Raw genomic sequence first — 27,730 nt, 5'->3', positions numbered from 1 at the left:
ATTCTGTCATTCAGTGGGCGATGTGTTTCTGGTCCCCAAGTCTATTATTTTAAAGGTTGAAAACTGGTCACAAAAATGGTGCATTTAATTTGAAAAATACTGCTAGAGGTTTCGGGGTTAGCTTCTTGCCACCTAGCAATGGTGACCCTTTGTCCTATACTTCCTTTTATTAGTTTTATATCCAACCTTTGTTGTCTACGCAGCCTCGGCTCCCAGTTTTGTCGAACCCATCTATGAGTCAAGTTACGTGACGTTATTGCAGGTGCCCTGTGGTCTTTAGTGAGAACATCGGGTCATCCAGTGCTTGGATCCCAATTTCATTAGAGGAATTTGTGCTGTCTTTCTTCTGAAGTCGAACAGAAGTCATTGACAGTTTTTCAGGGGCAGTAGCGGTTGAATGAAAGCTCATGAGCATCAATAGGTCACAGAGACCATGACTCAGTAACATGGCATCTAATTGGCTAGTGTCAGTACTGAATCACCTGCAATAGTAGTAGTGGAGAAATCAGAATACTTTTACTATTTATACTTGTAAACAGCTCCATGATTTCAGCGCACTTTAGTTGACTCTTTCATTTCCTTGAGTTTGAGTTTATTGCCCAGTGTGAGATGCCTTTAATGCAGAGAAACGCAGAGCCTGGAGTTGGGTGACTCATGGACAGTCTCATTTGTATTCATCAGGCCGGAGTTGGCGCGTTTCCCTGTGAATCCTGAAGCGTCTCGGGGTCAGAGGAGGGGCGTCATGCCGTCTAACGGACAAGGAGGCAGAGGTTTGCCGAAACTGAGAAGCCCTATCAGCTCTTTTTCGTAGCAGCAACAATGTTTTATCGGCTTGAGTCAGTGTTTGCCTATATGTTAAACTGGGCGACTTCCTCAACACTCAACAGAATCTTAAGGTTCTCCGACGCAGGATGTTGATACCTGATATGATATGATGAAGTTTATTCCTTTAAGTACACTTGGTTGAAGCGCTTGGCCATCCTTTCATTGAAAGCAAATCCCAGTGTTGCGGTATTCCGGGTTCATCGTATTTTCTTGCTCAGTAAACCATGGTGGGATTCCAGCGAATCCTGACCAGCTCGTTCAGACGTGACAGCCTGGGATGAAGCCTGGCCTCTTCCCAGTTCTCATTCGCTCCATGTCACTCACAGTATCCGTGGATTAGTTCTCTTGGAAGGCAGCCATGTCTGACCAGCTAGTGGTTTGACGGTGGACAGTGATGGATGAAGGGGCTCTCTGAATGTTTGTGGGAAGGGAAATTATTTTTTTTTTTGTGAAAATGCTGTGATCTTCGTGTGGTTAGTTAAATGCATTTGTGCTTGTAATTTCAACTGTTCCTCATAAGTATATTTGGCTATTGGACGCGGTTTTTTGCATCATCAAACAAATTTTTCATGTGACCCTGTTCTTTTGGGAGCGGTTTGTGAGACCCCAGGTGTTGCATGACCTTATAGCACTCTAAACGTGGACTGGATAACCATCCCCCCTTGTCTGGAAGAGCATTGTCCATCATCAGATTGCAGCTTCAAAGGCCTAGAAGGTTGCGTGCATACTGTGTGTTTCTGGCAAGGCATCACTGTGTTGTCAGTGTGTGGGGAGACTGGCATCCGTCAAATCCATCATATCGCATTATCCTGTAAGACTTACTATATATACCTATGAATAGGCTGCCCTTTCATTTCAGCATTGACTGCAAACGTTTGTCTGTCTTTTCAACTAAAATCGTCGGATACAAGACCGCAAGTATAATCTTTGCATTCTTGGTATGGAGACACACCTACTGTCTTAGATATAAGATGGGAATTTGTCCCACTCCTACCCTGTCGTGAGTAACGCCTCTGAGCTTCTGTGTTTGCAGACACGGTGTCCGGAAAGCTCCAGAACAACAACATCTTCACCATCGCCAAGAGGAACGTGGAGGGCCAGGACATGCTCTACCAGTCCCTGAAGCTCACCAATGGCATCTGGATTCTGGCAGAGCTGCGTATCCAGCCCGGCAACCCCAACTACACAGTAAGCCTGCTACCCCACCCCACCCTACCCTATCCTGTCCTGGGGGTGGGTCATTCTCACTCATTTCCCTGTGGCAGGACCAGGAACTGTACACATGGTTGTTCTGATGTTTAACAGAACGCCATATTTTGTTTTAAGATTGAAACAAAAACACTTTCATTTGTTGCACGTGCCCAGTAGCCGTTACTCTTCGTTGTGTGTTTGGAGGAGTCCGGTAACACCTGTCTCCAGTACGACAAATAGACTCCCTTTATAGCGTCTTGATTATCCAGGCTAGGTTCTGCTCCTGTAGCCACCTGGCGCACTAGAAGCCCAGAAGGAAAACCAAGCTCACAGGAGCTGGAAAGGCAGAATAACCTTCAAGGGAGTGTTTTGTAAGAACCTAAAAATAATTGCCACCATATTCTTGCACCTCCAGGTGATTCGACAGGTTTCTGACGTAGTTCTTTTAGAGGTAACTCATATGTCTTAGTCAGCATCTGTTGTGTTATGAAGTGAAATAAAATATGTTTCTGCTGCTCTTTCAAAGGTGATCGCTAAGACTGGGCGATATATCGATATTACATTGAGCATGTGGAGTAATCACTAGGGCTTCAGATGACAGGCGAAACATTTGGCCAGACACTGGCTTTTCGGTACTATATGGACATTTATTTACACCTACAATTTCTTAAGCATATTAGTGATACGCATAAAAAATATTGATGAGGCATTTTATGATGTCCAAAAGTTAGTAATCAGTATAAATTTGGTATATTCTTATGTTTAATAAATGTGTCAGAATATAAAATGCAAACCACCGATGTCTTTTTACTTTCTTTATGCACAAGATCTCCTCTTTTAAAGGATGTTGTGACTGCTGAGCTGTTCCTTTTTTCACCACCACTTCAGTGCATATCGCACTGAAGTATACCAAACCACAGTATACCAAAACAGTATTATGTGGTGTGCCCAACTACTGTGCATATCACACTGAAGTATACCAAACCACAGTATACCAAAACAGTATTATGTGGTGTGCCCCACTACTGTGCATATCACACTGAAGTATACCAAACCACAGTATACCAAAACAGTATTATGTGGTGTGCCCCACTACTGTGCATATCACACTGAAGTATACCAAACCACGGTATGCCAAAACAGTATTATGTGGTGTGCCCCACTACTGTGCATATCACACTGAAGTATACCAAACCATGGTATGCCAAAACAGTATTGTGGTGTGCTTCGCTAACCAAATTTAAGAAACTCATTCACCAAGTTTCTACAGATTACTAACTTTTGGCTATCATAAAATGCATCTCAGTAATATTTTAGGAGTACTGTTTAACAAACTGGGTGTAAACAAACAGCTGGTGTCCGGCCAAATGTTTTGCTCGTCATCTGAAGCCCTGGTAATTGCTGCGGATGCGCAGTAATGATATCGCTGAGCCCTAAAGATTGCCCTCCACCAGTGGTATAAGTGATATCTGCCCCCAGCTTTGCTGCTATTTTCATACATTGATATATATTGAATCACCTCGCTTCCACACTGTGAATTTACAGGGGGTTGGTGAAAAGCTCTAAACCAGTGTTTCCCAACCTAGTCCGTGGTGACCCCCCCAGACAGTCCACGTTTTACCTTCCTCCCAGCTCCTTGTCAGACAGTCCACAGTTTGACTGAGAGGGAGCAAAAATGTGGACTGTTCATACCGAGAGGATGTATTCATACTGTTGGCACTATTTGATGGTTTTGACAGCCTTTGGTGCCCATAGGCTGGGCCTGATCTAGACTGCAATCTGCCATATCTGTCACGCTTGCTCTGACCATCTTGGTTGAGTGTCTGAAGGAAAGTCAGAGCTCTCTCACATCCAAGATCATTCTTATGTCATGTCTGACAGTGGCATCATAAGAAAATCAAGAGATGGAGCCTCTTGCAGTTTGAGACATGGTAGAAGGTGTAAAGGCCTCTTGAGTCTATAACAAAGATTTTGCATGTGGAGCTACTCGGATTCATGGTAGGGACATTCCCCAGTGCAGTCAGGCTTGACGTGTTGACGCAGGAACCAGGGCTTAATGTCAGGAGAGTCAGTATGCTACGGAGCTGCTCATTGTGGAGTTTGATTGGCCAATGGCAAGTCAGTATGCCAGGGAGCTGCTCATCGTGGAGTTTGATTGGCCAATGACAAGTCGGTATGCCAAGGAGCTGCAGTTTCAGTGGTCAATCAAGATGGCTGCGCACATCACTACCTTTAGCAAGGAATTCCTATAGCACCTAAAATGCATAATCCTTTCCTTTAAAAATATGAGTTTACAGTACTGTACAAACAAAGTATTTCTCAGGCTGATCATCACTTGGATGTTTTTGTAAAGACGCTAATCTTTCAAAAAGTATCTGCATAACAGTGGCTTGACAGGGTGGATGAAATTTCGCAGAATAACTTGCAGTGAACAACACGTCGGTTTGGTGGTGGAGTTTGTGTCTGTATGTTTCAGCAGGCAGACGTTTCACACGCCACAGAGAACATGTGGGAAAAGGCTGTCTGAGTGATCGACCAGCCGGTGGTCAGGATTGCTTGCTGCTTTAGCTATTGAATTCACCTGAATGGCAACGTCAACAGCTCTCTAATTAATGGGGGGCAGTGAATGGCTGTACGTTGAGTCTAAAAATATCTTATAAATGACTTTTTAAAGAGTTATTGTGAGGACAAAGTGTGAATTGAATACAAATTGCCTCGTATTTCTCTGAAAGTAAACCAAGAATCTCTGTAAAGTGCCTCATCAAGATCAGTGTGCAATGTGGAATAAATGAAATGGTCATTAGTTTAATTGCTTCTTTTTCACAGCGTTGCCATGAAAACAGGTGAGGGGTTATGAATTTGGCTTTTAATCCCGCTTTGTAGGCAGAACGCAGTGCACAGCGCAGAGCAGGCCCAGCTAAGAACTGATCAGACCGAACCCCTCTGCCGCTCGTCAGAGCATACGTATGTCAGGTTCCTCTCCCTTTGTCTGTCCTCAGCTCTCCTTGAAGTGCCGAGCTCCTGAGGTCTCTCAGTACGTCTACCAGGTGTACGACGGCGTCCTGAAGAACTAAGTCACTCATCTCCTCCTCCCCGCACCATGGTCCACTCTGCACTCCTCTGTGGCACAAGAACAAACGTGTACCTTTTCATCCGTTTTCTTTTTTTTTTTTTTTTTAACGTTCTTTCACTTACTCTGTCCTTGTCTACGTAAGCAAGGGCACTAATATTCCATCCACGGCTGCATCTTAATGTTTTCGGTGTGAATGTCCGACTCACCATGAACCCCTATAGAAATCTCTTCACCCGCCTTCGTACTGTATCTCGTTTCTTTTGAAGCACATTTTTTTTTTTCTTGTCCAGTTTCCCCCAGTTGTTTGTGGTCTCGGCTTTAGTTGCTCGCCATGCCCGACTAAGCACGAATACATTGATAAAGGACTGGCCCTCTTGAGCGGTGGCACCTTCAGCGAGTTTATGAAACACCACTGTCTGTTAGCTCCTAGCGCTCCCGCTAACGCCTGACGTGACCTAACGGCACAACCCGGAACGCCATGCGGAGGCTGAAAGCTGGGAGTCCCGTGTTATATGTTCGGTCTTGGCGACTTACTCCTGTGGTTTTTTGTTCTTTTGTTCTGTCTTTTGCTCGCCATCGCATTACCGCTTCATGAGAATGACCATGCGTTTACTTGAGCCTGTGCCATCCGCCATGTTTTATGTACATATATTTTGTATCGCCATTGTTAATGTTTTGCTTTTAAAAGAGAGGAAATGTCTGCCAATTTTTTGCGTAACTGATAAGCTGTAGCTTTTCCTGCCTCCCGGCTCGCCAAGCTCCTCCATGGCTGTCGAGGCAGCCCTGCTCCCTTTGGGCAGTTTATCGTAAGGCTGAACCCTAAAATGTCACACGTATCCAAATGGGCGAAAGGTTGCCATGCAAAACTGAGGTGATGAAGGCTCTCTGTAGGATTATATTTCTGTTTTACAAGAAGACCAACATGAGAATATCGTTGTGGTAAGTGTGTTTCCAACAATTGTATACTAACAACCCCCCAAAAAAAGTTTAAAACTATTGCTTGGGATACAAGCTAAAATATTTTGCTGATATGTAAATGTAGCTAGTTGTATTCAACCCTCATACTGGCATTTGGTGTTTATCACTACGTGGTTGTGCTTATCTGCTATTTTTGCATCAAAACATTGTACTAATGCAGTGAGAGATCGTGGTTGCAGCTGCCACATTGCTTCCATTGTGTAGTGATACAATGTTGGTAAACTTGGATATATATAGGATAGTTGTGCTGGAAGAACAGTCGAAGTTAAAAGCATTTTTTCCACATAAGTTTAGCCTCAAAAGTAGCATGATATAGTAGCGGTTTACCAAGGCTGCAAATGTGACAGTGAATTTTAATAACTATCTATAGTACATGCAAATAAAATTTCATATTAGAAATATTAAAAGTACCTATGCTTGCTGAACATATGGTAGTGATGCTTAATCGTGTCTGTGCTCAGACTTTAGGTGCATAGTCGTATGGATCTCGAACACAAAGGTACAAATGTTTTTGTGATGTATGTGTTTTGCGAGCTGTTGCCGTACGACGTGCCTGTGGTCCCGCATGTACCCAGTGCCCGTCGCTTCTGGGAGGCCTTAATGTTTGTGCTGTGAGCCGTGGCCTTTGCAGAAAGGGAGGTACCACTTCTGAAGAACACGCTCTGGCCCCAGTATATTAACCTTGTATCGTTTCTATGAATATGGGGGCAGAGACTAAGAACCACAAAGGAACTATATGGGAGATTGATGTGAGATTATTTTATGAGGTTGCCAGACTTGCTGTCGGTTTTTTCAGCTTTTCTGGGTTTCTGATTTTCTGATTCTGAGCCTGAAATCGACCATTTTCAAAACAGAGGGCCGTGTCGTCTTAAATCTCCTTAAAGGACCACTATGCCACCCATTCCTGCCAGTTTATTTGCTCAATGGCCATCTGCCTCCTCTGAATTCTGTCTTAATCTTGCCAGTTTTACCTCTTCTTCCACCTTTCTTTCCCCTGAACTGATGTAACATTTTTTTTTGTTTTTTTTCCTTTTTGCCATTTTCAATAAACTGTCCTCATGGACGATGCCTGCGTGTATTAATTCCTTTCCATTTAAATCGCATGAGCTGTGACGCATCAGTATAACAAGCCCTGACAGGAGAACTTGATCAGCATGTAACCAAACCAGCAACGTCGCACCAAGAGACGTTTATTTGTCTCCTTCGGTAGTTTTAAAACCGTGTGACGGCGACACTGTTTGTGATGCATCGGAAATCTAAACTGGGAAGAGAGAAATAAATGCACCTGCCCGGCCTAGAAAAAAGTCGCCATTTGAATTTATATCAGCAAATATTTAAGAGCCAATGACTGGATCATTATTACAGCTCGGCATCGTTATGCAGCAATGAAGTAAAATCAGCGGAGTACCTGAACCTACTATATGGTCAGGTTACACCTCCATCCATCATCAATGGATTTTTTCCTTCCCTGTTGGCATGAGCATATTCAAGGACAGGAATGCCAAGATTCATTGGGTTCGAATTGTCAAATAGTGGTTCAGAGATCATGAGAAATCATTTTCACGTATAACTTGATCACCTCAGAGTTGTGACCTTAACCTCATCGGAGGTCTTTGGGACGTGCCGAAGGAGGCTTTATGGAGGTTCAACTCGCTTGTCAGTGCAGGATCTTGGTGAGAAATGAATGCAAATCTGAATGAATGTAAAGGGTGAGATGTTGCATAAGCCTGTGGAAACAAAGCCATGGCAAATGTGCGGCATAATCAAAGCTAAAGGCCGTCCAATGGAAAAATTCAAATGGTGACTTTTTTTTTTTAGCCAGGCAGTATACAAATACCACTAAGGTAATTAGAGGTTTGTTTACCAGCGTGGGGGTTGATGAGTTTTCCTTTTTTCCATTAGCTGTTGTAATGATCGTAGATTTCAGGCAAATTTTAGTTCAAATTTTGGCTGGCCTGCAGGTTAAAACATCGCTCTGTTCCTCGGCCTGAGACCATGCGCATTGGTTCTCTTCTGGGTTGAGGGTTGAGCCTATCCTGTAAGGTGTGGGTATAAGCCAGGGAATAACCCAGGGTGAAATTTGCACCTACGGGCAATTTGGCAACTCTAATTAACCTCAGCATGTTTTTGGACTGTGGGGGGGAAATCCCACGACAACACAGAGAAAACATGCAAACTACGCACATAGTGATGGCTCAAAATTATTGGCACCTCTGGAATTTTACCAGAAAATGCACCATTTCTCCCAGAAAACTGCTACTAAATGTTTTGTTATACACCTGTTTATTTCCTTTATGTGCATTGGAACAACACAAAGAAACAGAGGGAAAAAAAGCCAAATTTGACAATTTCACACAAAACTCTTTATTATCTAAATTATTGGCACCCTCAGCTTAATATTTGGTTGCACGCCCTTTGGAAAAAAATAACTGAAATCAGTCGCTTCCTATAATAAAGTGTTTAATCGGATTTATATCCGGACTAATTGCTGGCCACTTCAGAACTCTACAGTGCTTTGTCTTCAACCATTTCTGGGTGCTTTTATAAGTATGTCATTGTCCTGCTGGAACACGCATGACCTCTGACGTAGACCCAGCTTTCTGACGCTGGGCCCTACATTTCGCCCCAAAATCTTTTGGTAATCTTCAGATTTCATGATGCCTTGCACACAGTCAAGGCATCCAAAACATCCCCAAAACATCTTAGAACCTCCACCATGTTTGACTCTAGGTACTGTCTTCTTTTCTTCATAGGCCTCATTCCATTTTCTGTAAACAGTAGAATGATGAGCTTTACCAAAAAGCTCTACCTTGGTCTCATCTGTCCACCAGACGTTCTCCCAGAAGGATTTTGGCTTCAAGTACATTTTGTCAAACTCCAGTCTTTTTATGTTTCTGTGTCAGCAGTGGGGTCCTCCTGGGTCTCCTGCCATAGCGTTTCATTTTGTTCAGATGTCAACGGATAGTTCAAGCTGACACTGTTGCACCCTGAGTCTGCAGAACAGCTTGAATTTGTTTAGAAGTTGATTGGGGCTGTTTATCCACCACTCGGACTATCCTTCGTTGCAGTCTTTTATCAATTTTTCTCTTCTGTCCACATCCAGGGAGATTAGCTACAGTACCATATGTTGTGAACTTCTTGATTATGTTGTGCACAGAGGACAAATGAACATGAAGATCTCTGGAGATGGACTTGTAGTCTTGAAATTATTGATATTTTTCCAGAATTTTTGTTCTCAAGTTCTCAGATAATTCTCTGCTCTTCTCTCTGTTCTCCATGCTTAGTGTGGCACACAGACACACAACAGAAAGATTGAGTTAACTTTTTTCCCATTTTAACTGGCTTCAGGTGTGATTGCTATATTGCCAGCACCTGTTTCTGGCCACAGGTGAGTTCAAACGAGCATCATATGCTTGAAATAAAACAATTTACCCACAGTTTTAAAAAGGTGCCAATAATTTTGTCCGGCCTATTTTTGGAGTTATGTGTGAAATGATGGCAAATTTGTCTTTTTTTCTCAGTTTTTGTGTTGATCCAATGCAAATAAAGGAAACAAAGGTGTATATCAAAACATTTCTAATTGCACCAATTTTCTGGGAAAAATGGTGCATTTTCTGGAAAAATTCTAGGAGCGTCGATGATTTCGAGCATGACTGTAGATCCAGGGCAGGGATTTGATCCCAGAGGTTACTACTGCTAACCACTGTGCCGCCTTTCCTGAGACCCTCAATTACTTCTAAATGATGAAATCATCTTGTTCAGACAAAAGGCATCTACTGCTTAAGAATGGATCACTTTGGTCACACGCTGGGCAGGGAGTAAAGTTTCCAAATCAGTTCCTCTGCAAAGTGCTCAACTGGACCACATTACCTATACATTAGCCTTGTACAGCAGGGTGGGATCGCCTGGATTCCCATATGCTAAATTGGTGTAGAAAGAACTGGAAGAAGTTGTTCACCTGGAGGAGTAAGAACACAGTGCCACTCATGGAACAAACAAATTATGGAATCCAGAATATATCCAGACATACAGAAGTCTTCCTTCGAACAGATGCAGTTTATTCTATGTGTTTAGTAGAACATTACATTGGTACCATCTCATGCAGCTTCATCCAATAGTACTGAAACAAAAATTATACATTTAAATTTTTAAACCTATGATTGTTTCACAATGTTCAGGCTTCCCATATTAATAAAATTAAAAATGAGCAGTGCAGTAAATTTTAAAAAAGCTGAAATAAGATCATCGTATAAGCCAAATTTGCAATAGCGTGATGTCATTTTTCTCACCTTGATAGATTTTCACTGACTCTCTTCAGTCGCTTAAGGTTTGCTCCAGCAGCTCCTGTCTTCGAGTCAGTAGACAGTTCTCTGCCGAGGCTTTCAGGCTTTTCAGGATTAAATGGTTTCCTGATTCTTGTTCACATCATGTTTCCTGCAGTCATGGCAAACCTTTGCTGTGCCTGGTAAGAGTGAGTTCTTCTGTATCACAATTCTGCGATCACCATGTGTGACCATTTGTCCTGTGTCTGTTGGGTGATGCACAGTCATAAATTCACATCAAATGTCCAGATTTCTTTTCTGACCAACATTTCTGCAACATGATCCTGCAGGTGTTTACTGCCAGATTCCACAAGGGCAATATTGTGAGTTAAACCCATCCATCCATTTTCCAAACCGCTTATCCTACTGGGTTGCGGGGGGTCCAGAGCCTATCCCAGAAGCAATGGGCACAAGGCAGGGAACAACCCAGGATGGGGGGCCAGCCCATCGCAGGGCACACTCACACATGCACACCTACGGGCAATTTAGCAACTCCAATGAGCCTCAACATGTTTTTTGGACTGTGGGGGGAAACCAGAGTACCCGGAGGAAACCCCACGACGACATGGGGAGAACATGCAAACTCCACACACATGTGACCCAGGCGGAGACTCAAACCCGGGTCCCAGAGGTGTGAGGCAACAGTGCTAACCACTGCACCACCATGCCGCCCTTCTTTTCTTAAAGTTCACTACCTGACTATGAATCTGTCATTGATTTTGTTAGAAAATTATGACATTTAATTACTGCGCAAAGATGGGCCTGAATGAATTGTGTAGGAGCCAAGCTAATTCCACCAAACCTATGTAATCCAGTTTTGCCATATCAAAGGATTAAATAGGTAAGCAATTATGAATTTCCATTTGTGATAATCAGCCTATTTCTCTGTATTTGTATGTATGCACAGTATTTTTGTTTACAGTATTTGTGCCCTTAATTTGGATTGTGAGCTCTATCCATCTCTTTGTAATCAACTGCCCAGTGAGTGTAATTTTAAAAAGGCAGTCCCATCAAATAGAAATCTTCTCAGATGACAGGACAGCTACATTCCCTCTAGCATTTTTAGTATAAATCCAGCCAGAGGCAAACTGACAGCTCTGCCCAGTTCTTGTAATTTCTGCAATTGTTCTCTGAGAGAATTAGTAAAGCCACAGCCTTCTTAGTATTGGAAATTACACTCAAACAATTAGATGAGTCAGAATAAGTATTTGAAAACTATGAGTATGTGTATTGATACCAAATTACCTTTTGGATGAAACAATAACTCCACATCCATCCATCCATCCATCCATCCATATATCTATCTATCTATCTATCTATCTGTCTATCTATCTATCTATCTATCTATCTATATCTATCTATATCTATCTATCTATCTATCTATCTATCTATCTATCTATCTATCTATCTATCTATCTATCTATCTATCTCTGTCCGTCCGTCCGTCCGTCCTGGTGAAATGGAAATAAAATGGTTTGATTCAGTGTGTTTGATTCCTGCTAAATTTAACAATTAAGTATCCGTTTGGAATAGCTACGTCAATACATTTACCTTTTCATCTGACCAGTTTCACCTGGCCCCACACGAAGACTGCCCTTAGGAATAAGAGATAACTTGTTGCACAAAGACACCTCGGGTAACGGAATGCTTATCTGACATGTATTTGACAGGTATGAAACAAGTGGTTGCCAAGCAACAGTGGAGCAGGAATGCTGTTGCTAAGAGACATCCGCTGCACTGCCCGCTGGCAGTGGCGTTTACACACGCAGCTTATTCTGCGCTGTTGAGTAGAGCGAGCAGCAGCAGCCCAGATGAAACTGATACACGTCCAACGAGGCCGAATGATGTTTGAAATAAATCATAGCGCCGCCTGCGGCTAAAATAAAGGATGTTCGTCATTTGTCAGTGTGTAAATGGGATGATAATTAATTACATATTCTCCCATACAGATATCTCATTTTATGCATAATGACTGTCATTTATGAGTAGTATTCGTGGCAATGCAATTGTCTGATAGGATACAAAAGCGCCACTAAAATGGCACGTTGAGTTGATATTAATTTACAAAGAACCTTTAATCAGTATTTCATTCTAATTTTCAGTAATTGCTCTGAGGGGAGAAACGTGACGGGCGGCTGACTAGGCGGCTGCCTAGGCGGCCCTGTTCCCACCCACCTCCAAAGATGGGAACTCGAATACCGCCTCCGCCCTGCGTGCTCGGAGTTTCATGTTTGCTCCGTGTTATGCGGGGGACCAAACTCGTAAGGTTACACTAATTGGTGTCTCTAAACTCATGATGGAGATGATTGTATGACATGCATATGACTGTGTAGGCGCACCTGTACAGCGCGTACCGAATCCTTGCTGCCTGGGAGAAGCTCCGCTTGCGTCTTGATGTTTTCCAGTCCCCGTTTATGCTTAAATAAAAACACTGCGCTTGGAAACCGCAAAAGGGTAACATTATTTTTATCGACATCATTTTTTACATATACCTTAAAACTTTTGTTTGTGTCGGAAACTTGAAACGAGCTACGTCGCCACGTTCTTATAGAATCCAAATACATGCAACAGTGATAGAAAAGGGGCAATCTACGCACCTATGCCACTTTATAAATGTACTGTTTTTCCAGTTCAGTACTGAACGGTGTTCAGTAACGAATTTTATTCCGAAATAAATTTAAGTTATTTTTTTTTCAGCCAGCTTACTAACGAGTGCGAATCTGAGGAACGCCAGCAGCCTCACGATGGAGCGTCAAGGTCGTATAGCTGCTCGGTAAATGAGGCGCTGATTGCCGACGCGCTGGGTTTTGTCTCCTGTTATCTGACGTGCGCAGCGACCCTGTGCTGCGCTCGTACAAACCGGCACGTAGAGGAGATGCGCTCCCTGCAGGCTGCGCCGCAGCGCAGACACCCGAGCTGTTCGCTCGGTAGTGGGAGGCAAACGGAGTAAACGCTTTCTTGGGGTCTCCATAGTCGACAACGCGTGGGGACCGCGATCGCAATGTCCGGGCTTTGCGATCGGCTCACAGAATATAATACCTGAGCTTATCAAGGTAAGATAACTACACTCGTACCTTTTTCCTTAGTATATAAGACGTTCTGTATGCAATTGCGTTTACACGTAAAACATGCCCTGCGATCGCCGCAGCCATGCGTATTTGTACGTCGGACTGGAGAACAGGAGCACCATCGTAGGTGGAATAGGACGCTATGCATACCTGCAGATAAAGTTCTTGGGTGATAAAATGTTGCAGTAAGATTAATAACGAAATGAGAGGATGAAGTGAATGTTATCATTACGCCAAAATGCCAACTACCGTTTGGTGAAGGATAGCTGTCAACTTAGTGAAACTCCACTACAAACGCGGCAGGCACTGGAATCGAGGTGATGCCTCGTCGCCAGTATAACCGGCACTCGTAGACTGTATAAGTTTTTTTTCTTCTTTTTTTACAGTATATTATTAGAATTAATAACCGAAATATCACTTCATAGAAAATTCAAATGCTGTCTTAACCTTTCACTTATTCCGTGATGTTGCAGTTTTGTTGAGTAATCACCAATGTAGTACTGCGCTGCTTAACATTACAAAAGAGACTTTCATCTGCATATTCTTCGTCTTTTTCAAGCTTCAACTAAATCCCCTATAAATATCTTAGCCGTTCCATTTAAGCCTTGCTGACCTGGTTTAAGAGTACTGGTACGCGCGCTGGCATTCTCCTATATGGTGTGATTGCTAAATAAAGCAAAGAGTATATAGGCTATATAGTCATTATATACTGGCATTTTCTCGGAGTAGCTACATTGTGTGTTTTGTTTACGTAAGTATTTTAAGCCAAATTAACCACCCCGTTTTTACTAAGGGCAAGGGAGTGCGGATCGCGAATGTTTTAATGCTGTTGTTTTAATGAATATAAACGTTAGCTGTGCAGCATTATCCTCTCAAGCACCCCTCTCAGGCATGATGAAACATTATCAGGGATGAAGTGTTAAACCGCCACGAGAGGTGTGCCATGGACAACTTAACAAAATCGTCAGATATCATTAGGTGGTAGGTCATGGCAGCCCTAAGCCTTATTTGAGAACATGCTTGGGTTTGCAATTGTATTTGCATTCAAATGCTAGAGCGTTCCGTCACTGCTGAAGGGAGATCTGCAGAGTAGCACGCAGCCGGCGTAGATGTCACTGCTACAGCGGCGTCTGGGTCTTGATTGGCGGGAACCCAATGAAGAGTAGTAAAACTAACCTCTCTCTCCCCAAATGCTTGTGCAAAGGCACGTTGCCACGGCTGGACTCTACTGGAAACGAATGGATACGTCCACAATCAATTCTCACTACAATCTTGTGATTGTTGTTAATTTTCCACATACAGATGCTCCTCTACTTACGACTGAGATACGTTCCGAACGGCCGTTCGTAACTTGAAATGTTCGTAAGTCGTTATTCAACATTATTTTAAGGGTATACGCAAATATAAAGAACTAGTATGCTGGGAGTACGCACGCTACGCTGCTGCGCGGCGGGAGTAGCGGTCATAAGAGGTACTAGACGGAACTGGCGCGCAGGAAAAAAAATGATGTTGCGGAGAGGAAACGGGAACCAATTGAACATAATTTGGACTCGCGGTCCTCTTCGTTCGTATGTCTGAAAGTTCGTAAGTTGAACGTTCGTAAGTAGAGTAGCGTCTGTATTTTATTTAGTTTGTTGAATGTTGAATGACAATAAAGACATTCTATTCTACTCTACAATGATGAATGCCACCTTCACATTGCCTGCCTTTTCTCAGGATGTTTTCTTGAACCAAGGAACGTGCCGTCGCACCTCGATTTCTCATTCAGCCGCTTGCTGCTGCCTCCCCAGCTTACTTTCACGCGACTGGAAGTCCGAGCGGCTCCATGGGAATGCGGCAAATCGCTTGAGGACATAACCAACAGGGATCTCTTCTCCAGAGCCCAAGACACGGGTATGGACGTGAGGCACAGAGCCAAGCGGCTGCTGCCTCAGAGGTGCGCCTTGGTCGCTCACGTCGCTCTCTCCCTCTGCCGCTGTCCGCAGGGGTCCTGGCCTATGAATGGGACTGCGTCGTACCCGCAGCCCCTGTCCGTGCTCCCGCTGTAACTATGTGGCATCCGTGCGGCGCCCTGAATGCATTGGCCTACAGTTTGCGAGAACAGGGAGGGCGGGGCGGGCGGCAGAGGCCGAGGAGGTGGCCGGGGGGGCATGCCCCCTCCCTTCAAGATCGCCGTGCTGGGGGCGCAGGGGGTCGGCAAGACGGCGGTGGTGCGACGCTTCCTGCACGATGACTACAGTGAGACCGGCGCGCCCAGCCACACCCGCCAGGTGCACGTGTCCGCCGCTGTGCTCAACGGGCACGTGCATGACCTCCAGATCACCGACTACCCCGCCATCCCCAGCTTCCCTGGAAGCTCGCTGCAGGTACGCTGCCGCTCCAGGCGCCGGTTGGCATGCGCCGGTTGGCATGCGCAGCACATGCGACCCCGTAGGCCCCATAGACCACAGAGAGGATACACACGCATTCTATTCCACAATAAAAGAGATGCAGGCATTAATAATGAATATTTGCTGTATAAGGTTAACATTATAGAGCAAGTTATGAACTCCAGTACTATGAGTTTAATATTGCTGTGCATACATAGATATTTATTATATATATATTGTATATATGGTAGAATCTGCAGATTAGTTTTATATATAAGTAATATATAACCATATATATATATATAAACTGATCATGGAGATTCTGTGATGACTTAGAATATACTATTGCTGATACCTAGCAGTATAAATATTACATTTCATACATCTTCAAAGTCTGTTTCCTTCAGGGTCGGGAGCTTTATCATTCTGCGAGGTATTCATGAAATTTGGTAACACAGTGTAAAATGCTCGAATGCAAGACTGGCCTGTCGTTGTTTGGCTACAAACCAGCTCGTTATGAAGTTTTTGTGAGAAAATAGTAGAATTCCAGGTGCTTTGAGTAACAAGGCTCCTGTCCAGCCGAAGACTCCACCCAGAGTGTCTTAGCATCTCTGTCATGCAGATGGTATTTAAGTTCTGCGTAGATTTCATGTCCTGCTTGTTTTTGCCTGGTCGTGTTATGTGTTTTATCATTTTTTATAAGACCCACCTTGCACTCAATCTGTTACACCTGAAGCTTGTTTTTTTTTCTTGAAGATTCAGCTATTCAGCATCATTCTGTCTATTTTTTGCATCGCGGCTAATGAATCTCCAAAAATAGGCATGCTCTCCTTTGATTCGTCGCGGTCCATTTGTTTGGTTCGCGGACTGGAGTTGTTGCCTGAAGCTTTGGAGCACGTTGAACAAGTACCACTTACAGATGGGTTGTGTGCCATTAGCGGAGCGCATGTCCCTGCTTGAGGGCCGAAGGCGGTGTCCCCAAACACTACCCTGGATGACTGTTAATTCAGAATTCAGACCCAGATGAATTCAGATTTCAATTCAGATTTCAATTCAGATTTCAATTCAGATTTCTGATGGGTGCTGCGGAATTGGTGTCTAGTAGCAGATGAGGGATTTAGGGCAGAGACCCTCAGTATGAGACATCTGCTTCCTGCAGCACTTTCCTGCCATCACCAGTATTTCCTGTTTGAGCCTTACTTGCTGGACTGGAGTATGAATATCAACATGCTTCCTAAGCATCGGATAAGGTTATGAAAGATGGGCCGGGCTTTTTCCTGGGTCCTACCCATCATGCAACACAAACCAGATGAACATATCTTCACCAGAATTCATCTCTATGGTGAATTATTGCAATGTCGCAATTTAAGTGGAGTCATATCCCTTTGACGAATGGGGAGACTCCGATTCCGCAAACCGAATCAAGTGATAAACCTCGACTTGGTTATTCCATTGGGAATGTGGCGCATAAATTTTATGGTGTATGTTTTTTATTCTCCAAAAATTGCTTAAATGCAATGAAAGATTACTAAGTATTGTCTGATCAGCCACACACACCATGACTTGACACTCAAAGCTAATGTCTATAGAGCCTTGCTTGTTGCATAACAAATTTTTAAAAGCAGGACACGAAAGCGCTGTAATCAGACATAATGGCTGATCGATTCCCTGGCTTTCAGCCCTATGCCATGTTAACTCTGCTTTTGGTCTCCACTGGACTGTTACCCAGTCAACAAGTACATCTGCTGCTGGGGCAACTGAAATTGTAATTGTATTTTTTTGTGCTTTAAGTTGCTCTGGTGCTCTATGTTTTTTGCTGGAGTTGCACATCCTACTTATTATTTACCTTGGCGACATTGTCTGTAGTGCTTTAATGGTGTTTATTTTAAGCTTCGGAGAGTAAAGTGAAAATGAGAAAGAAACAGCAGCCATATTGGCCACTGATGTTTTCCGATTTTCTCATTTTTTTCACTCTGATATCTCCTAATCGGTCAAGTGCCTTTGAGCCTCTCTCACCCTAATATCATACATTTGCATACCTCACCCATATTTTCTTTATTATTATTTCCCTACAAATCTTTTATTCAGTTTTTGTGCAGATCATGATTTGTTTATAATTTTCCAAGAAGGAATGAACAATTCCTGGCACAGCATGATGCAAAAGAACAAAAAAATGGAAATTACACAATTATTAGCTGTAGACCTCCCATTGGTTAACCCTGTACAGGCCTCTTATTGGCTAACCATGTACAGGCCTCTCGTTGGCTAACCTTGTACAGGCCTCTCATTGGTTAACAGGCCTCCTACTGGCTAACCCTGTACAGGCCTCTCATTGGCTAACCCTGTTCACTTTATTAGCTGATATGCCATGCATTTGTGTACAGGTACAACTGCTGCTGTGTCCATATCAGCGTACATAGTATAATTTCTTGCCTTTGTTCCCGTTTGGTTTACCATGTCATTGCATGTAATGATGACCGCATGTTATCAAAGGTGAGCACATCCTGCAGCGGGAGGGGCCGTGTGTGCATTGAGAATACGAGGGAATGCTTAGGATCCCGCAAAGCATTACTGGTGCCCTGCTTGTGTGTGGGGTGGGGTGAGCTCGTCCCCCTCATTCACCTGCCTTCATCCTCTCAGCAAACACCCCCCCCCCCCACTCTTCAAGGTCGACTAGGGTCAGAGGTTAACAGGTCTTCTGCTTGTGAAAAAAGTGTCCTGTCATCTGTGTGCTGTGCTGTAAGTCTAGGCACTCTACGAGGACAGGACCTCTCCGCTGAAAGGGAACATCCGTTAAAGTGATAGCGGTAGCATTCGTTAGAGCAGGAGTGGCCAATCTTATCTGCAAAGGGCCGGTGTGTGTGCAGGTTTTCGCTGCAACTCCCAAATTAGGTCACTAATTAGAGGACTGATCGGCTGAAGAGTCCTCACACCTGGGTTTGAACAGCTGACCTAAAGGTTACCCCAAAAACCTGCATCCACACCGGCCCTTTGCGGATAAGATTGGCTACCACTGCGTTAGATTGATAACGGTACCCCTGTTTAAAAGCAGGCATATCCTGCCTGTAGAGTCACATGGCTTTATCATGACGGGGCCACACTAGCATTTCTGCAGTCAGCACTTCTTCCACACACCTCCGGGGATCTGGGTATGAATTTCCTGTGCGGGCCCATGGGGGTGGGGGTACTCCAGTGTCATCCCCAGATGTGTGTAATTCAGGTCCAGAGAGTAAAAATCCAGACCAAGATTTTGTTTCAACCAACCAGTTAAGTATATAGAGTCACAGTCAAAGAGTACTAAATCTAGCCACCTCCGGTCCTCCCACAATCAAAAGACTGAAACGTCTTCATTTCCTTTGGTGGTCGTGTATGCGTAGGCATTCTGCCTGCAATGGCCTGGCATCCCATCCAGGGTCTACCCCAGCTCAGTGCTGCCTGGGATAAGCTCCAGGCCCTCATGTCACTTTCCAGGATAAATAGTCGCAAGATGATCCATATTATAATAATTATTACTGTTATTATTATTATTAATTATGAATCCTTTTTCAACGACCTTTTTTGGTCTGAATTTTATCTCAAATTTCTCTAAAGGAAAATAAGTAATTGTTTTTCTGCTCCATTTACTCATAGGGGTGGAGTGGTGGCATTGGGAAGGTTGCTAGTTCGAATCCTGTGAATGCCAGAAGTGTTTGTGCTCCGTTGGTCCCTTGAGCAAGGCTCTTAAACCTGCAGTTGCTTCGCCCTGAGTATGACGTTAATCTACATCCAGCCCTGCAAGCAGATCCTCCAAGTTACAGGGATATTTTAGGGGTCGGTGGCAGGATTGGCACTGCAGCCACTAGAAAAAACTCACATTGTTCTATTCCATTCCAACTGGTGTGGCGTTGAGGTATCACCCGCTGCATGGCTGTGTGCTCCTTACCTCCTTTGCTCCTGTGCTGAAGCACACAATTTTATATGGCAGCTACATTTGAATGCAGGAGGAATTAGGACTGCTGATTATTTGCAAAGATACTGTAAGAGACAACGTAATACATTTAAAAAAGGCGGCAAGTGTTATTTCTGCAAATATAAAAGTACAGTGGGTGCTGATATTGTCACAGTAATGATGGTGCAGCTGATATGTTTGGTTTTGTTGGAATTGCACTGACACTGGCAGTAGATTTGTGACTATGTTCCAGTTCTCCATGTGTTTACATTCTCGCTGTCTCTTCCCACCCACTCATACCCTCCCTGTTTGTCTCTTTCTCGCCGCCCCCCCACGCCCAGGAGTGGGCCGATTCCTGTTGCAGAGGCATCCGGAGTGCCCACGTCTACATCCTCGTTTACGACATCTGCTGCTTCGACAGCTTCGAGTATGTCAAGACCATGCGGCAGCAGATACTGGAGACCAGGTAAATGCCTGGCATGCCAACATCCCCCCCCCCCACACACACACACACATATGACACGCCTGCATGCCCACGATCCGTAGCACGTGTCCCATTAGCATTCAGAGGGTGTAGGAAAGAGCAGAAACTCAGCTGCTCACAGCCCTTACGGAGGTGACGAGTCGCCGATCCCTTTTTGTTATCTGCTAATGTACTGATTCCAAAAATATACCAACACTCTATAAATAGCCATCTGTCTGTAATAACGTTTGGAAATTTGGCTCAATTATCGCCCTGTTTCTGCACAGTAGTTTTCCGCAAACTTAGAATAGGCAGTAATAATAGTAATTTGCATTTGGGTATCTTAAATCTTTGGGGACCCCCCAATTTTTGCTTCCTGCCAGACAGTCCACATTTTTGGATGCTTTGTGGGTCCCCGAGGACCAGGTTGGGAACCTTTCTTAGATTATTAGGGGACTGACGTATCAGACGTGATAAAAGTTTAACGCATGCATTTTTCGATAAAATTATGTTTAGGAAGTGCCACAGGATTTCCTTAAGCTTATGTGGCCTTGCTGGCCTTCATATTGTTAGATTTATCTGTAGGCAAAAGATCCAGACAGAAGCGAGAATTAGTTGATAAAAACGTACGAGAGAAGTCAAAACAGATAGTCTTGATCGGTTGGGTTGAGATCTAATCTACTGAAGCCGATGAAAATGTGGCATTTTGAGATTACCTTGACAGACCGATTTTTCAAGCGACACATCACTCAGCACCTCGATGGCAAGTTACAGCGGTGTGAGTCAGTAGCAGCCAGGCGCTGTTCCGGAGATGCGTCTGTCAGGGATTCGCTGATTGATCCTCAGTGCGGTTGCTTCAACCCCATGATCGCGATCGCATCACCACGTAGATAGCGAGGCGGGGAGTAAGTCCCGGGGTTTTGCGTTCCTTCAAATGCACTTAATGCTGCACTTTAATTCTTAAATACCCCTTCAGGCACGTCTACGCTTTCACCTCACTGTACGGAACATCAAACTAATTGTAAGAGGTTTGTCGCCTGTTCAGCCACGGACGTCTTGACAGCATTGGGGATATTTTTCTGCCTTCTCCTCAGGTCGTTGTGCATGGTGTCGCGTCTGCCCCGTAGCCAGGGATGTCAGCTGTCACAGCTGCTTGCCAGCCCCATCACGGTGGCCTAGTCGCACGGAGAGGCCAGGCGTCACCTCCACACCTGACAGCTGTCGGTGTCGCCATGCCCCCCCCCCCCCCCCCTCCAGTCGGAGCACAGGCAGACGGGGGGTAGGGGGAAGGAGTCGGAGTTGCCTTGTGACAGATCTCCGGCCTTTGTGTTGCCTCCACCGCTCTTATAGCACAGATGCTCAGCTTAAAGGCTTATGGTGGCTGTGTACAAAGCTATCCGCATGTACATGAGTTACTGGCATCAGAGTATGTTAATCCCAGCAGACAGAGGTTGCCCACATTGATGGGATTTGGAGAAATTTGTACATGGAGCACTTGTTTCCTTTTGGTGCCTCCCAGGGTAAAGAGAAAATTGGCAGGAGATCGCTGGCTTCTGTCATCTCCACTGGGATTCTGGGAGAACCGTGCTCCCAAATATGGGCGTTAAAGCGAGCATGTCACCAGCACTGGAAGGAGGTGGGAGCTGAGGACAGGAGGTTGGGGCATGAACCCACGATGCCTGGCGGGGGGCGGGGTGGGGAGGTGCAGGGTCAAGGCTGTCAATGACTACAATGAATTCCTGAAACGGTTGGAGTACGGGAATGAGCGGGTGAAGCAAAACAGGATCCATTATAACAAGTTTGTGCCTGGTAATGACTCGTTAAGTGTAACTGTTATGAATGAATGAAATTCAGTGTCCTTTTTCAGTGGAGATTTTTGAATTGAATTAATTGAATTTAAATCAGTGTCCATTCAGCGCGATTCTGTATTTTGACATATTAATTACTTATTTGATGCTGGTCATTGGGGTGACAGTGGGTATCACTGTTGCCTCGCACCTCCAGATTTGCGGTACAAACAGTATTGGAAATTTTGTTTCACTTGCTTCTTGTGGTGAGTAATTTATGCACAGAGTGAGTAGCAAAAATGTCAGCCTACATTTATACTGAAGTAGCCCTGTTAGCTAGTAGCAAAAATTCTTTAGTTCCACCGCAGGGTACAAATGCTGCCTCCACACTGTGTCTATGTGGAGTTTGCACATCCCGCCTCGTTTTGGAGGTTTTCTCCAGCAGTCCAAAGTCATGCTGTTTGGCTCAGTGGCTTCTAATATGGTTGTAATTTGAATGTTTTTGTAGCTCAGCCTTGGGTCCCATGCTGCAGTGATAAGCTCAGGCTCCCCACCTGGACCCTGACCAGGACACACAGTTAGGAGACGCACGGATCTTCTAAAGTGATTATGAATAATTCATCATGTCTGAATGCGATGAAGCCATTGAATGTGGGCTCTGAGCAGAGGTGGGTAGTTCAGGTGCAGAAAGTGAAAATCCAGACCAAGATTTTGCTAAAAACAACCAATTAAGCATAAATAATCACAGCCACAGATTACTAAACTGACTGGTTGAAACAAATTCTTAGTCTGGACTTTTACTCTCTAGGTCAGAATTACCTAACTCTGTGTCTAAGGAGCCCAGTTTTATAATTGGCTCTGAACAAGAGGAGCAATCTGACCGACGTCGGGAACTCGTTCCAGCCCCCATTTAGTTCCTTCTGTTTTTCCTCAGCTCTTGATCTACCCCAAACTCACAACCTTCTGAACAAGATGAGAAGGTCTGTTGGGGCCAAGAGCAGGGGTTTAATAACACTAATAAAAGACACTGTGTCATTGATTAAACACATTCGTAACTCAGACAATGATAAAATGCTCCCAACAAACAGAAACAATGTGTAAAGAATGAAAGGATGAGTCGATATTTCCGATCAGTCGTGATCCACATCGTTGGGATGACTAATGTTCTTCGGTGAAATGTATCTGCCAGTTTCCATTGATGTTAATGACTAAGAACACACCCCCAGCATACTAACCCGGTCTGGCTGGATGCCAGCTTACTATGCCTTTCGTAGCACGAGTGTCACGGTGACTCACGCCTGCCCTCCCCAATCCCTGTCACTAGGCTGCTGGGCACGGCGGAGACCCCCATCCTGATCGTGGGCAACAAGCGGGACCTGCAGCGCGGCCGCGTCATCCCCCGGCACAACGTGTCCGACCTGGTGCGGAAGAGCTGGAAGTGCGGCTATGTGGAGTGCTCGGCCAAGTTCAACTGGCACATCCTGCTGCTGTTCAGCGAGGCCGTACGTAGCGTCGGCTGCGCCCGCTGTAAGCACATCCACGCCACCATCCGCTTCCAGAGGGCGCTAAGACGTGAACGCTGCACCCTCATGTGAGCCCTGGGCCCTCGATATGAAGGAATGACCCCAAAACTCATTACGAGATGCGACTATGATGGTCCGGGACATCACTACGTCGCAACAGCCCCAACCGCTGAGCACCAAAAGTCCCACTCGCTTTCTGCCCTGTCTCTGTGCTGCGAAACTTTACGACAACAAAGGAAGCACAAAGGCTCATTCTCGGCAGACTCCAAGACGTGCTCGGCACCTGCCATGCCAGTGCAGTTAGCTAAATCCGCAATATCAACTCCAGAAGAAGATTTGGTATTCACTGTTACTTTGAGGATGTGTCCTTTGCATATCCTTGACCAGGGTCTCCTGGGAAACAACTAGGTGTTCTCTGTCTTCTAGCTTTTTGTGACACCGCTTCCTCTTCAAAGAGTTGAATAAAGTTGCAGAGATGCTTATTTTCTGAATAAGACGCAGACTAAAATCACAGTTCCGTTTGGCTCTACAAGAGGTCCTACAACCTGCAGGGAAAAGTTTGGGGGTTGGTGGCAGGATTGGTACTCCAGCCTCTGTAAAAACTTAGCACAGCTCTGACAAAGACACTTGTGTACTCTTAGTGGGAGTAACTCTGCTGCAGCCACCAATAGGAAGCTTGCATGCATCATGAAGGGGATGGGGGAAAGCCCTTGGGAGCCTCATCCCCGGAGGAGTTGAAACCACCAGGGAGCCAATGGGGCCAGGCCTGTTAGAAATCAGACCTGGTGTGGTGCTGAGGCATCACAGCACTTGGGTCCTAATCTAGGGTGGTCCATCTTGGTAGGCGAATGGAACGTCTACTCTCTTCAGCATGATGACCATCTTCCTCTGCTGTCGGTGGAGCTTCATAAACTCCACATAACGGTGGTGGCACTCAGTGAGGTATGCAGACCAGGAAGTGGTGAGATTGCTGTAGGTGGGTACACCTATTATTGCTCTGGTTGCCTTGATGACTGCCGTACCCCAGGAGGTGCTGATGCTGTGGCGGATTGACTCCTCCCATTGGTGTCTGATGTCACTCTTTTCAACAACCGTATTATGAGGATTGTGTCGGTGCCCACGGGTCTGATTGTGTTGAAAGTGGCTCCATGTTCTTTGACTTTGCAAAAAGTCAGCAGCTGTAGGTCGCTGGATTGTGGTTCCAGTGCCCTGAGCCACATGTTATCCACAAACAGGATCTGTGATCACTTGTTCGACTACCAGCAACCGGTTTAGTCTGGTTTTACGCCTAAGAAGTCAACCATCGACTGCATCATTGACACTGAGGATTCTCATTGAGTGCAAACATGAATATTGGCAGAGTTTCTTTGCAGCCTTTGTTGATTTCTGTAAAGAGTTTGACTCAGTTGAGCAGGCTGCCCTGTGGGACATCCTGAGGGATCCCCCTGAAGTTGCTGAATGTCGTGGCCGGCCTGTACACTGGTACTGTGAGTGCTGTGCAGAGTGGAGGCAGAACCTCTGCATTCTTCCCAGTTGATTCTGGGGTTTGTCAGGGGTGTGTTCTTGCTCCTATTCTGTTTAATGCTTGCATGGGCTGGATGTTGGACAGGGTCGTGGGGCAGCTGTGGGGCATCTGTTGGTGAAGAAAGATTCACTGATCTTGACTTTGCCAACGAAAAGTCGCACTGGCTAAGGGTGTCTGCCAAATGCAGTTAATGTAAATGCAATGCTGTGATCTTCGCATAGTCAATGGGGGCTCCGATCGGGGCACTCGAGATACTGCGCGAAGAGTCTAAGACTCCGGGCTTGTGAGTGGCCTCGATAAAAACCGAGGTATAGGCCTTCAGTGACCTGTTGGGCATAGTCATCAGCAGTGTGTCTGTCTGCAGAGAGAATGTCAACCACGCCAAGAGGTTCACTTACCTTGGTGGTGACATTCATGTCTCTTACTATGAAGTCAATAGAGGAACTGGGAGAGCTTGGGGATCATGAGGTCGCTGGAAAAGGGTGGCACTCCAGATATCTTTGTAAGAAGACAAAAGTCCAAGTCTTTCGAGTCCTGGTGCTCCCTGTCTTGCTGTATGGCTGCGAGACATGGATGCTATCCAGCAACCTGAAATGAAGACTGTAAGACTTGGTACTCTGTCTCTTCGGAGAATCCTTGGGTACCGCTGGTTTGACTTTGTGTGTGCGCCCCAAGAGGTCGCTCAGGTAGTTCGGAATGAGGCACATTACCTGCATTGTGAGGGAGTGCTATGGCACTACGGCCGTGTTTCGGCCTGGAGGGTCGCCAACCAGGATTCTGAGGTGTTTCATTGTGTGGTGGGTGCGGCAACGTGCTGTAACCACTGCATGCTTCCCAAACTTGACCTTACCTGACGAAGTCACACCCATCCCGCAAACATCAGACCTCAGTCTCATTCACCCCTGTGTATTCTGTGCCAGTAGCTGTGTTGTCCGGTTATCGGCGGACGTCAGAAGATTCATTAATAACTTTCAACGAGGCACAACAAGAAGAAGTCAGTAGAATTACTTTCTTATATTGTTCCCTCAGAAACTTTATCCGTTAATTGTAACTCGGTTTGACATTTTTCATCCTCATGTTAGATTGGTCACTTCAGCCAAGGCCAATACGTCTTTAAAGAAAGAGTCAGAGAAGATGTTTCTGGATATCTTATTCAGCTTCGGTCCATTTTATTTTGACTTTTTGCATAACTGAGCTTCCTATGAGAGATGAGTATTTTATTCCATTATTACATGGCTGAACATAATATGTGTTTTGATTTTGGTTATCTGTCCTCCTCACCTAAATTAAAAAAAATCCTCCTTCGGAGATTTTTTGGAACTTTTTCAAGATCCCTGGTAACACTTGAGGGAGCATAGGTAAATGTTAAATGTTTGTACTCACCCTGCATCTAAATTACTCACTGCAGGAAGTGGGCAACCCTTTTACTTAATGTTAATTAATTAACCAGTAACTAATTGTTAGTTATGCACTGATCCCATGTTCGTTTACCATTAATCAATCATACTGGGTCCTGAATTTCACGCAGTTACTATATTTGTTCATGATTTGTACTTCAGTAGCAACTGAGTGACTAAGTTACTTGTGCCACCTCAAGTATAGTGTTACCAGACCAGCATTATCATTCTGCGTGTTTGTGAAACATTTCCTTTGGTGTGGACTGTTTGCTTCTTGAGTTGTTGGATGATTAACATCTAATGGAAGATGTGTATGTTAAAATAAAAAAAAAGAGTTTATCCTTCAGTGTGGGGGGCGGGGGGGGGGCTTTTAAATTAATTGGCCTTCATTTCAGGTCCTGAATTTGGTGGGTGAGGTTCTTGGGATCTCACTGTAATGTGGCACAATCCCTCCTCGCATACACAAAATGGTCCAGCAGTTTCCACAATGTCAGCTTGATACTCTTTCACGTTCATTCATATATTGATGCATGTTAGGACCTAAGAAGGATCCTTCTATTTTCATGTTTCTGTTCCTGAAATAAAACACAAAGCAAAGCAAATTACTAGGCCTTATATCTGATGTATGAACTGAATACAGATTACTCACTCAGGTTAATTTTCTGTTGCAGCTGTACTAGCATGCCTGTTTATACTGCAGTTTCACTGTAAATTAAACTTGGTCCACAGCTGGCTGTTTGAGTGATCTTCTGCTTGCCATTTTCCTCTCTTCTACTTAAATCATACCTTTTGCTACATTGCAGTTCATTGGCACTTAATTTCTTAATTTTTTTTAATTCCTTAGCCCTTAGACTGGTCATTAAAATGTATGTTTAGTATCACAGGGTGCATAATGTTAATAAAAGGAATATGTGAGCATCATAAGGACTGTTAATATAATATATAAAGCGATTAGTCGTCATTGTTGATACGCAGTGAAACGTGTCGTCTGCATTTAACCCATTTGTGACATAGTAATTCAACACCCAGGGAGCAGCACCTTGCTCAGAGTACTTCAGTGATTAAGGATTCAAACCAGTAGTCTTTCGATCACAAGGGTGCTTCCCTAACCATTAAACCACCACTACCCCAAATAGCATGCGCTGCCCAGGAATCGAACCCAGGTCACAAGAATGAGACTCTTGCATGGTACCACTACCCCAGCAGCACTGTGTATTGGATATGCATTAAACATTGAGAGCGTAGTAGAAGCTGTTTATACAAAGCTATACTTAATCATCT

The 27,730-nt window shown here is 44.6% G+C and overlaps 2 protein-coding genes across 2 annotated transcripts in view; both read left to right on the top strand.

Annotated features, from left to right (window-relative positions):
- The window catches only part of ap2b1 (adaptor related protein complex 2 subunit beta 1), a 28,824-nt gene extending 21,694 nt beyond the window's left edge, over positions 1-7,130 (top strand). Inside the window, exons 21-22 of the mRNA XM_048984412.1 lie at positions 1,859-2,013; positions 5,016-7,130. Of these exons, the coding sequence (XP_048840369.1) occupies positions 1,859-2,013; positions 5,016-5,090 (230 nt within the window). The 3' untranslated portion in view covers positions 5,091-7,130. The remainder of the gene's footprint in view (positions 1-1,858; positions 2,014-5,015) is intronic.
- An 8,462-nt stretch (positions 7,131-15,592) lies between these two features.
- Positions 15,593-27,183, top strand: LOC125713375 (ras-like protein family member 10B). The gene is made up of 3 exons (XM_048984421.1): positions 15,593-15,823; positions 20,096-20,220; positions 23,329-27,183. The coding sequence occupies exons 1-3, from the start codon at positions 15,608-15,610 to the stop codon at positions 23,597-23,599; spliced, it is 612 nt and encodes a 203-aa protein (XP_048840378.1). The 5' UTR covers positions 15,593-15,607; the 3' UTR covers positions 23,600-27,183.
- Positions 27,184-27,730: the final 547 nt, after the last annotated feature.

Source organism: Brienomyrus brachyistius, chromosome 18 (genome assembly GCF_023856365.1).
Source record: "Brienomyrus brachyistius isolate T26 chromosome 18, BBRACH_0.4, whole genome shotgun sequence".
NCBI classification, from domain to species: Eukaryota; Metazoa; Chordata; class Actinopteri; order Osteoglossiformes; family Mormyridae; genus Brienomyrus; species Brienomyrus brachyistius.
Note: the sequence above shows the minus strand (reverse complement) of the source record. Positions and strands in the feature narration are given on the sequence as shown.

Excerpts from the sequence above, each read along its gene's own strand:
- LOC125713375 (XM_048984421.1), top strand. The coding sequence starts at position 15,608 with ATGCCCCCTCCCTTCAAGATCGCCGTGCTGGGGGCGCAGGGGGTCGGC. Across the intron at positions 15,824-20,095 it reads TCCCTGGAAGCTCGCTGCAG|GAGTGGGCCGATTCCTGTTG; the intron begins GTACGCTGCCGC and ends CCCCACGCCCAG. Across the intron at positions 20,221-23,328 it reads CAGCAGATACTGGAGACCAG|GCTGCTGGGCACGGCGGAGA; the intron begins GTAAATGCCTGG and ends CCCTGTCACTAG.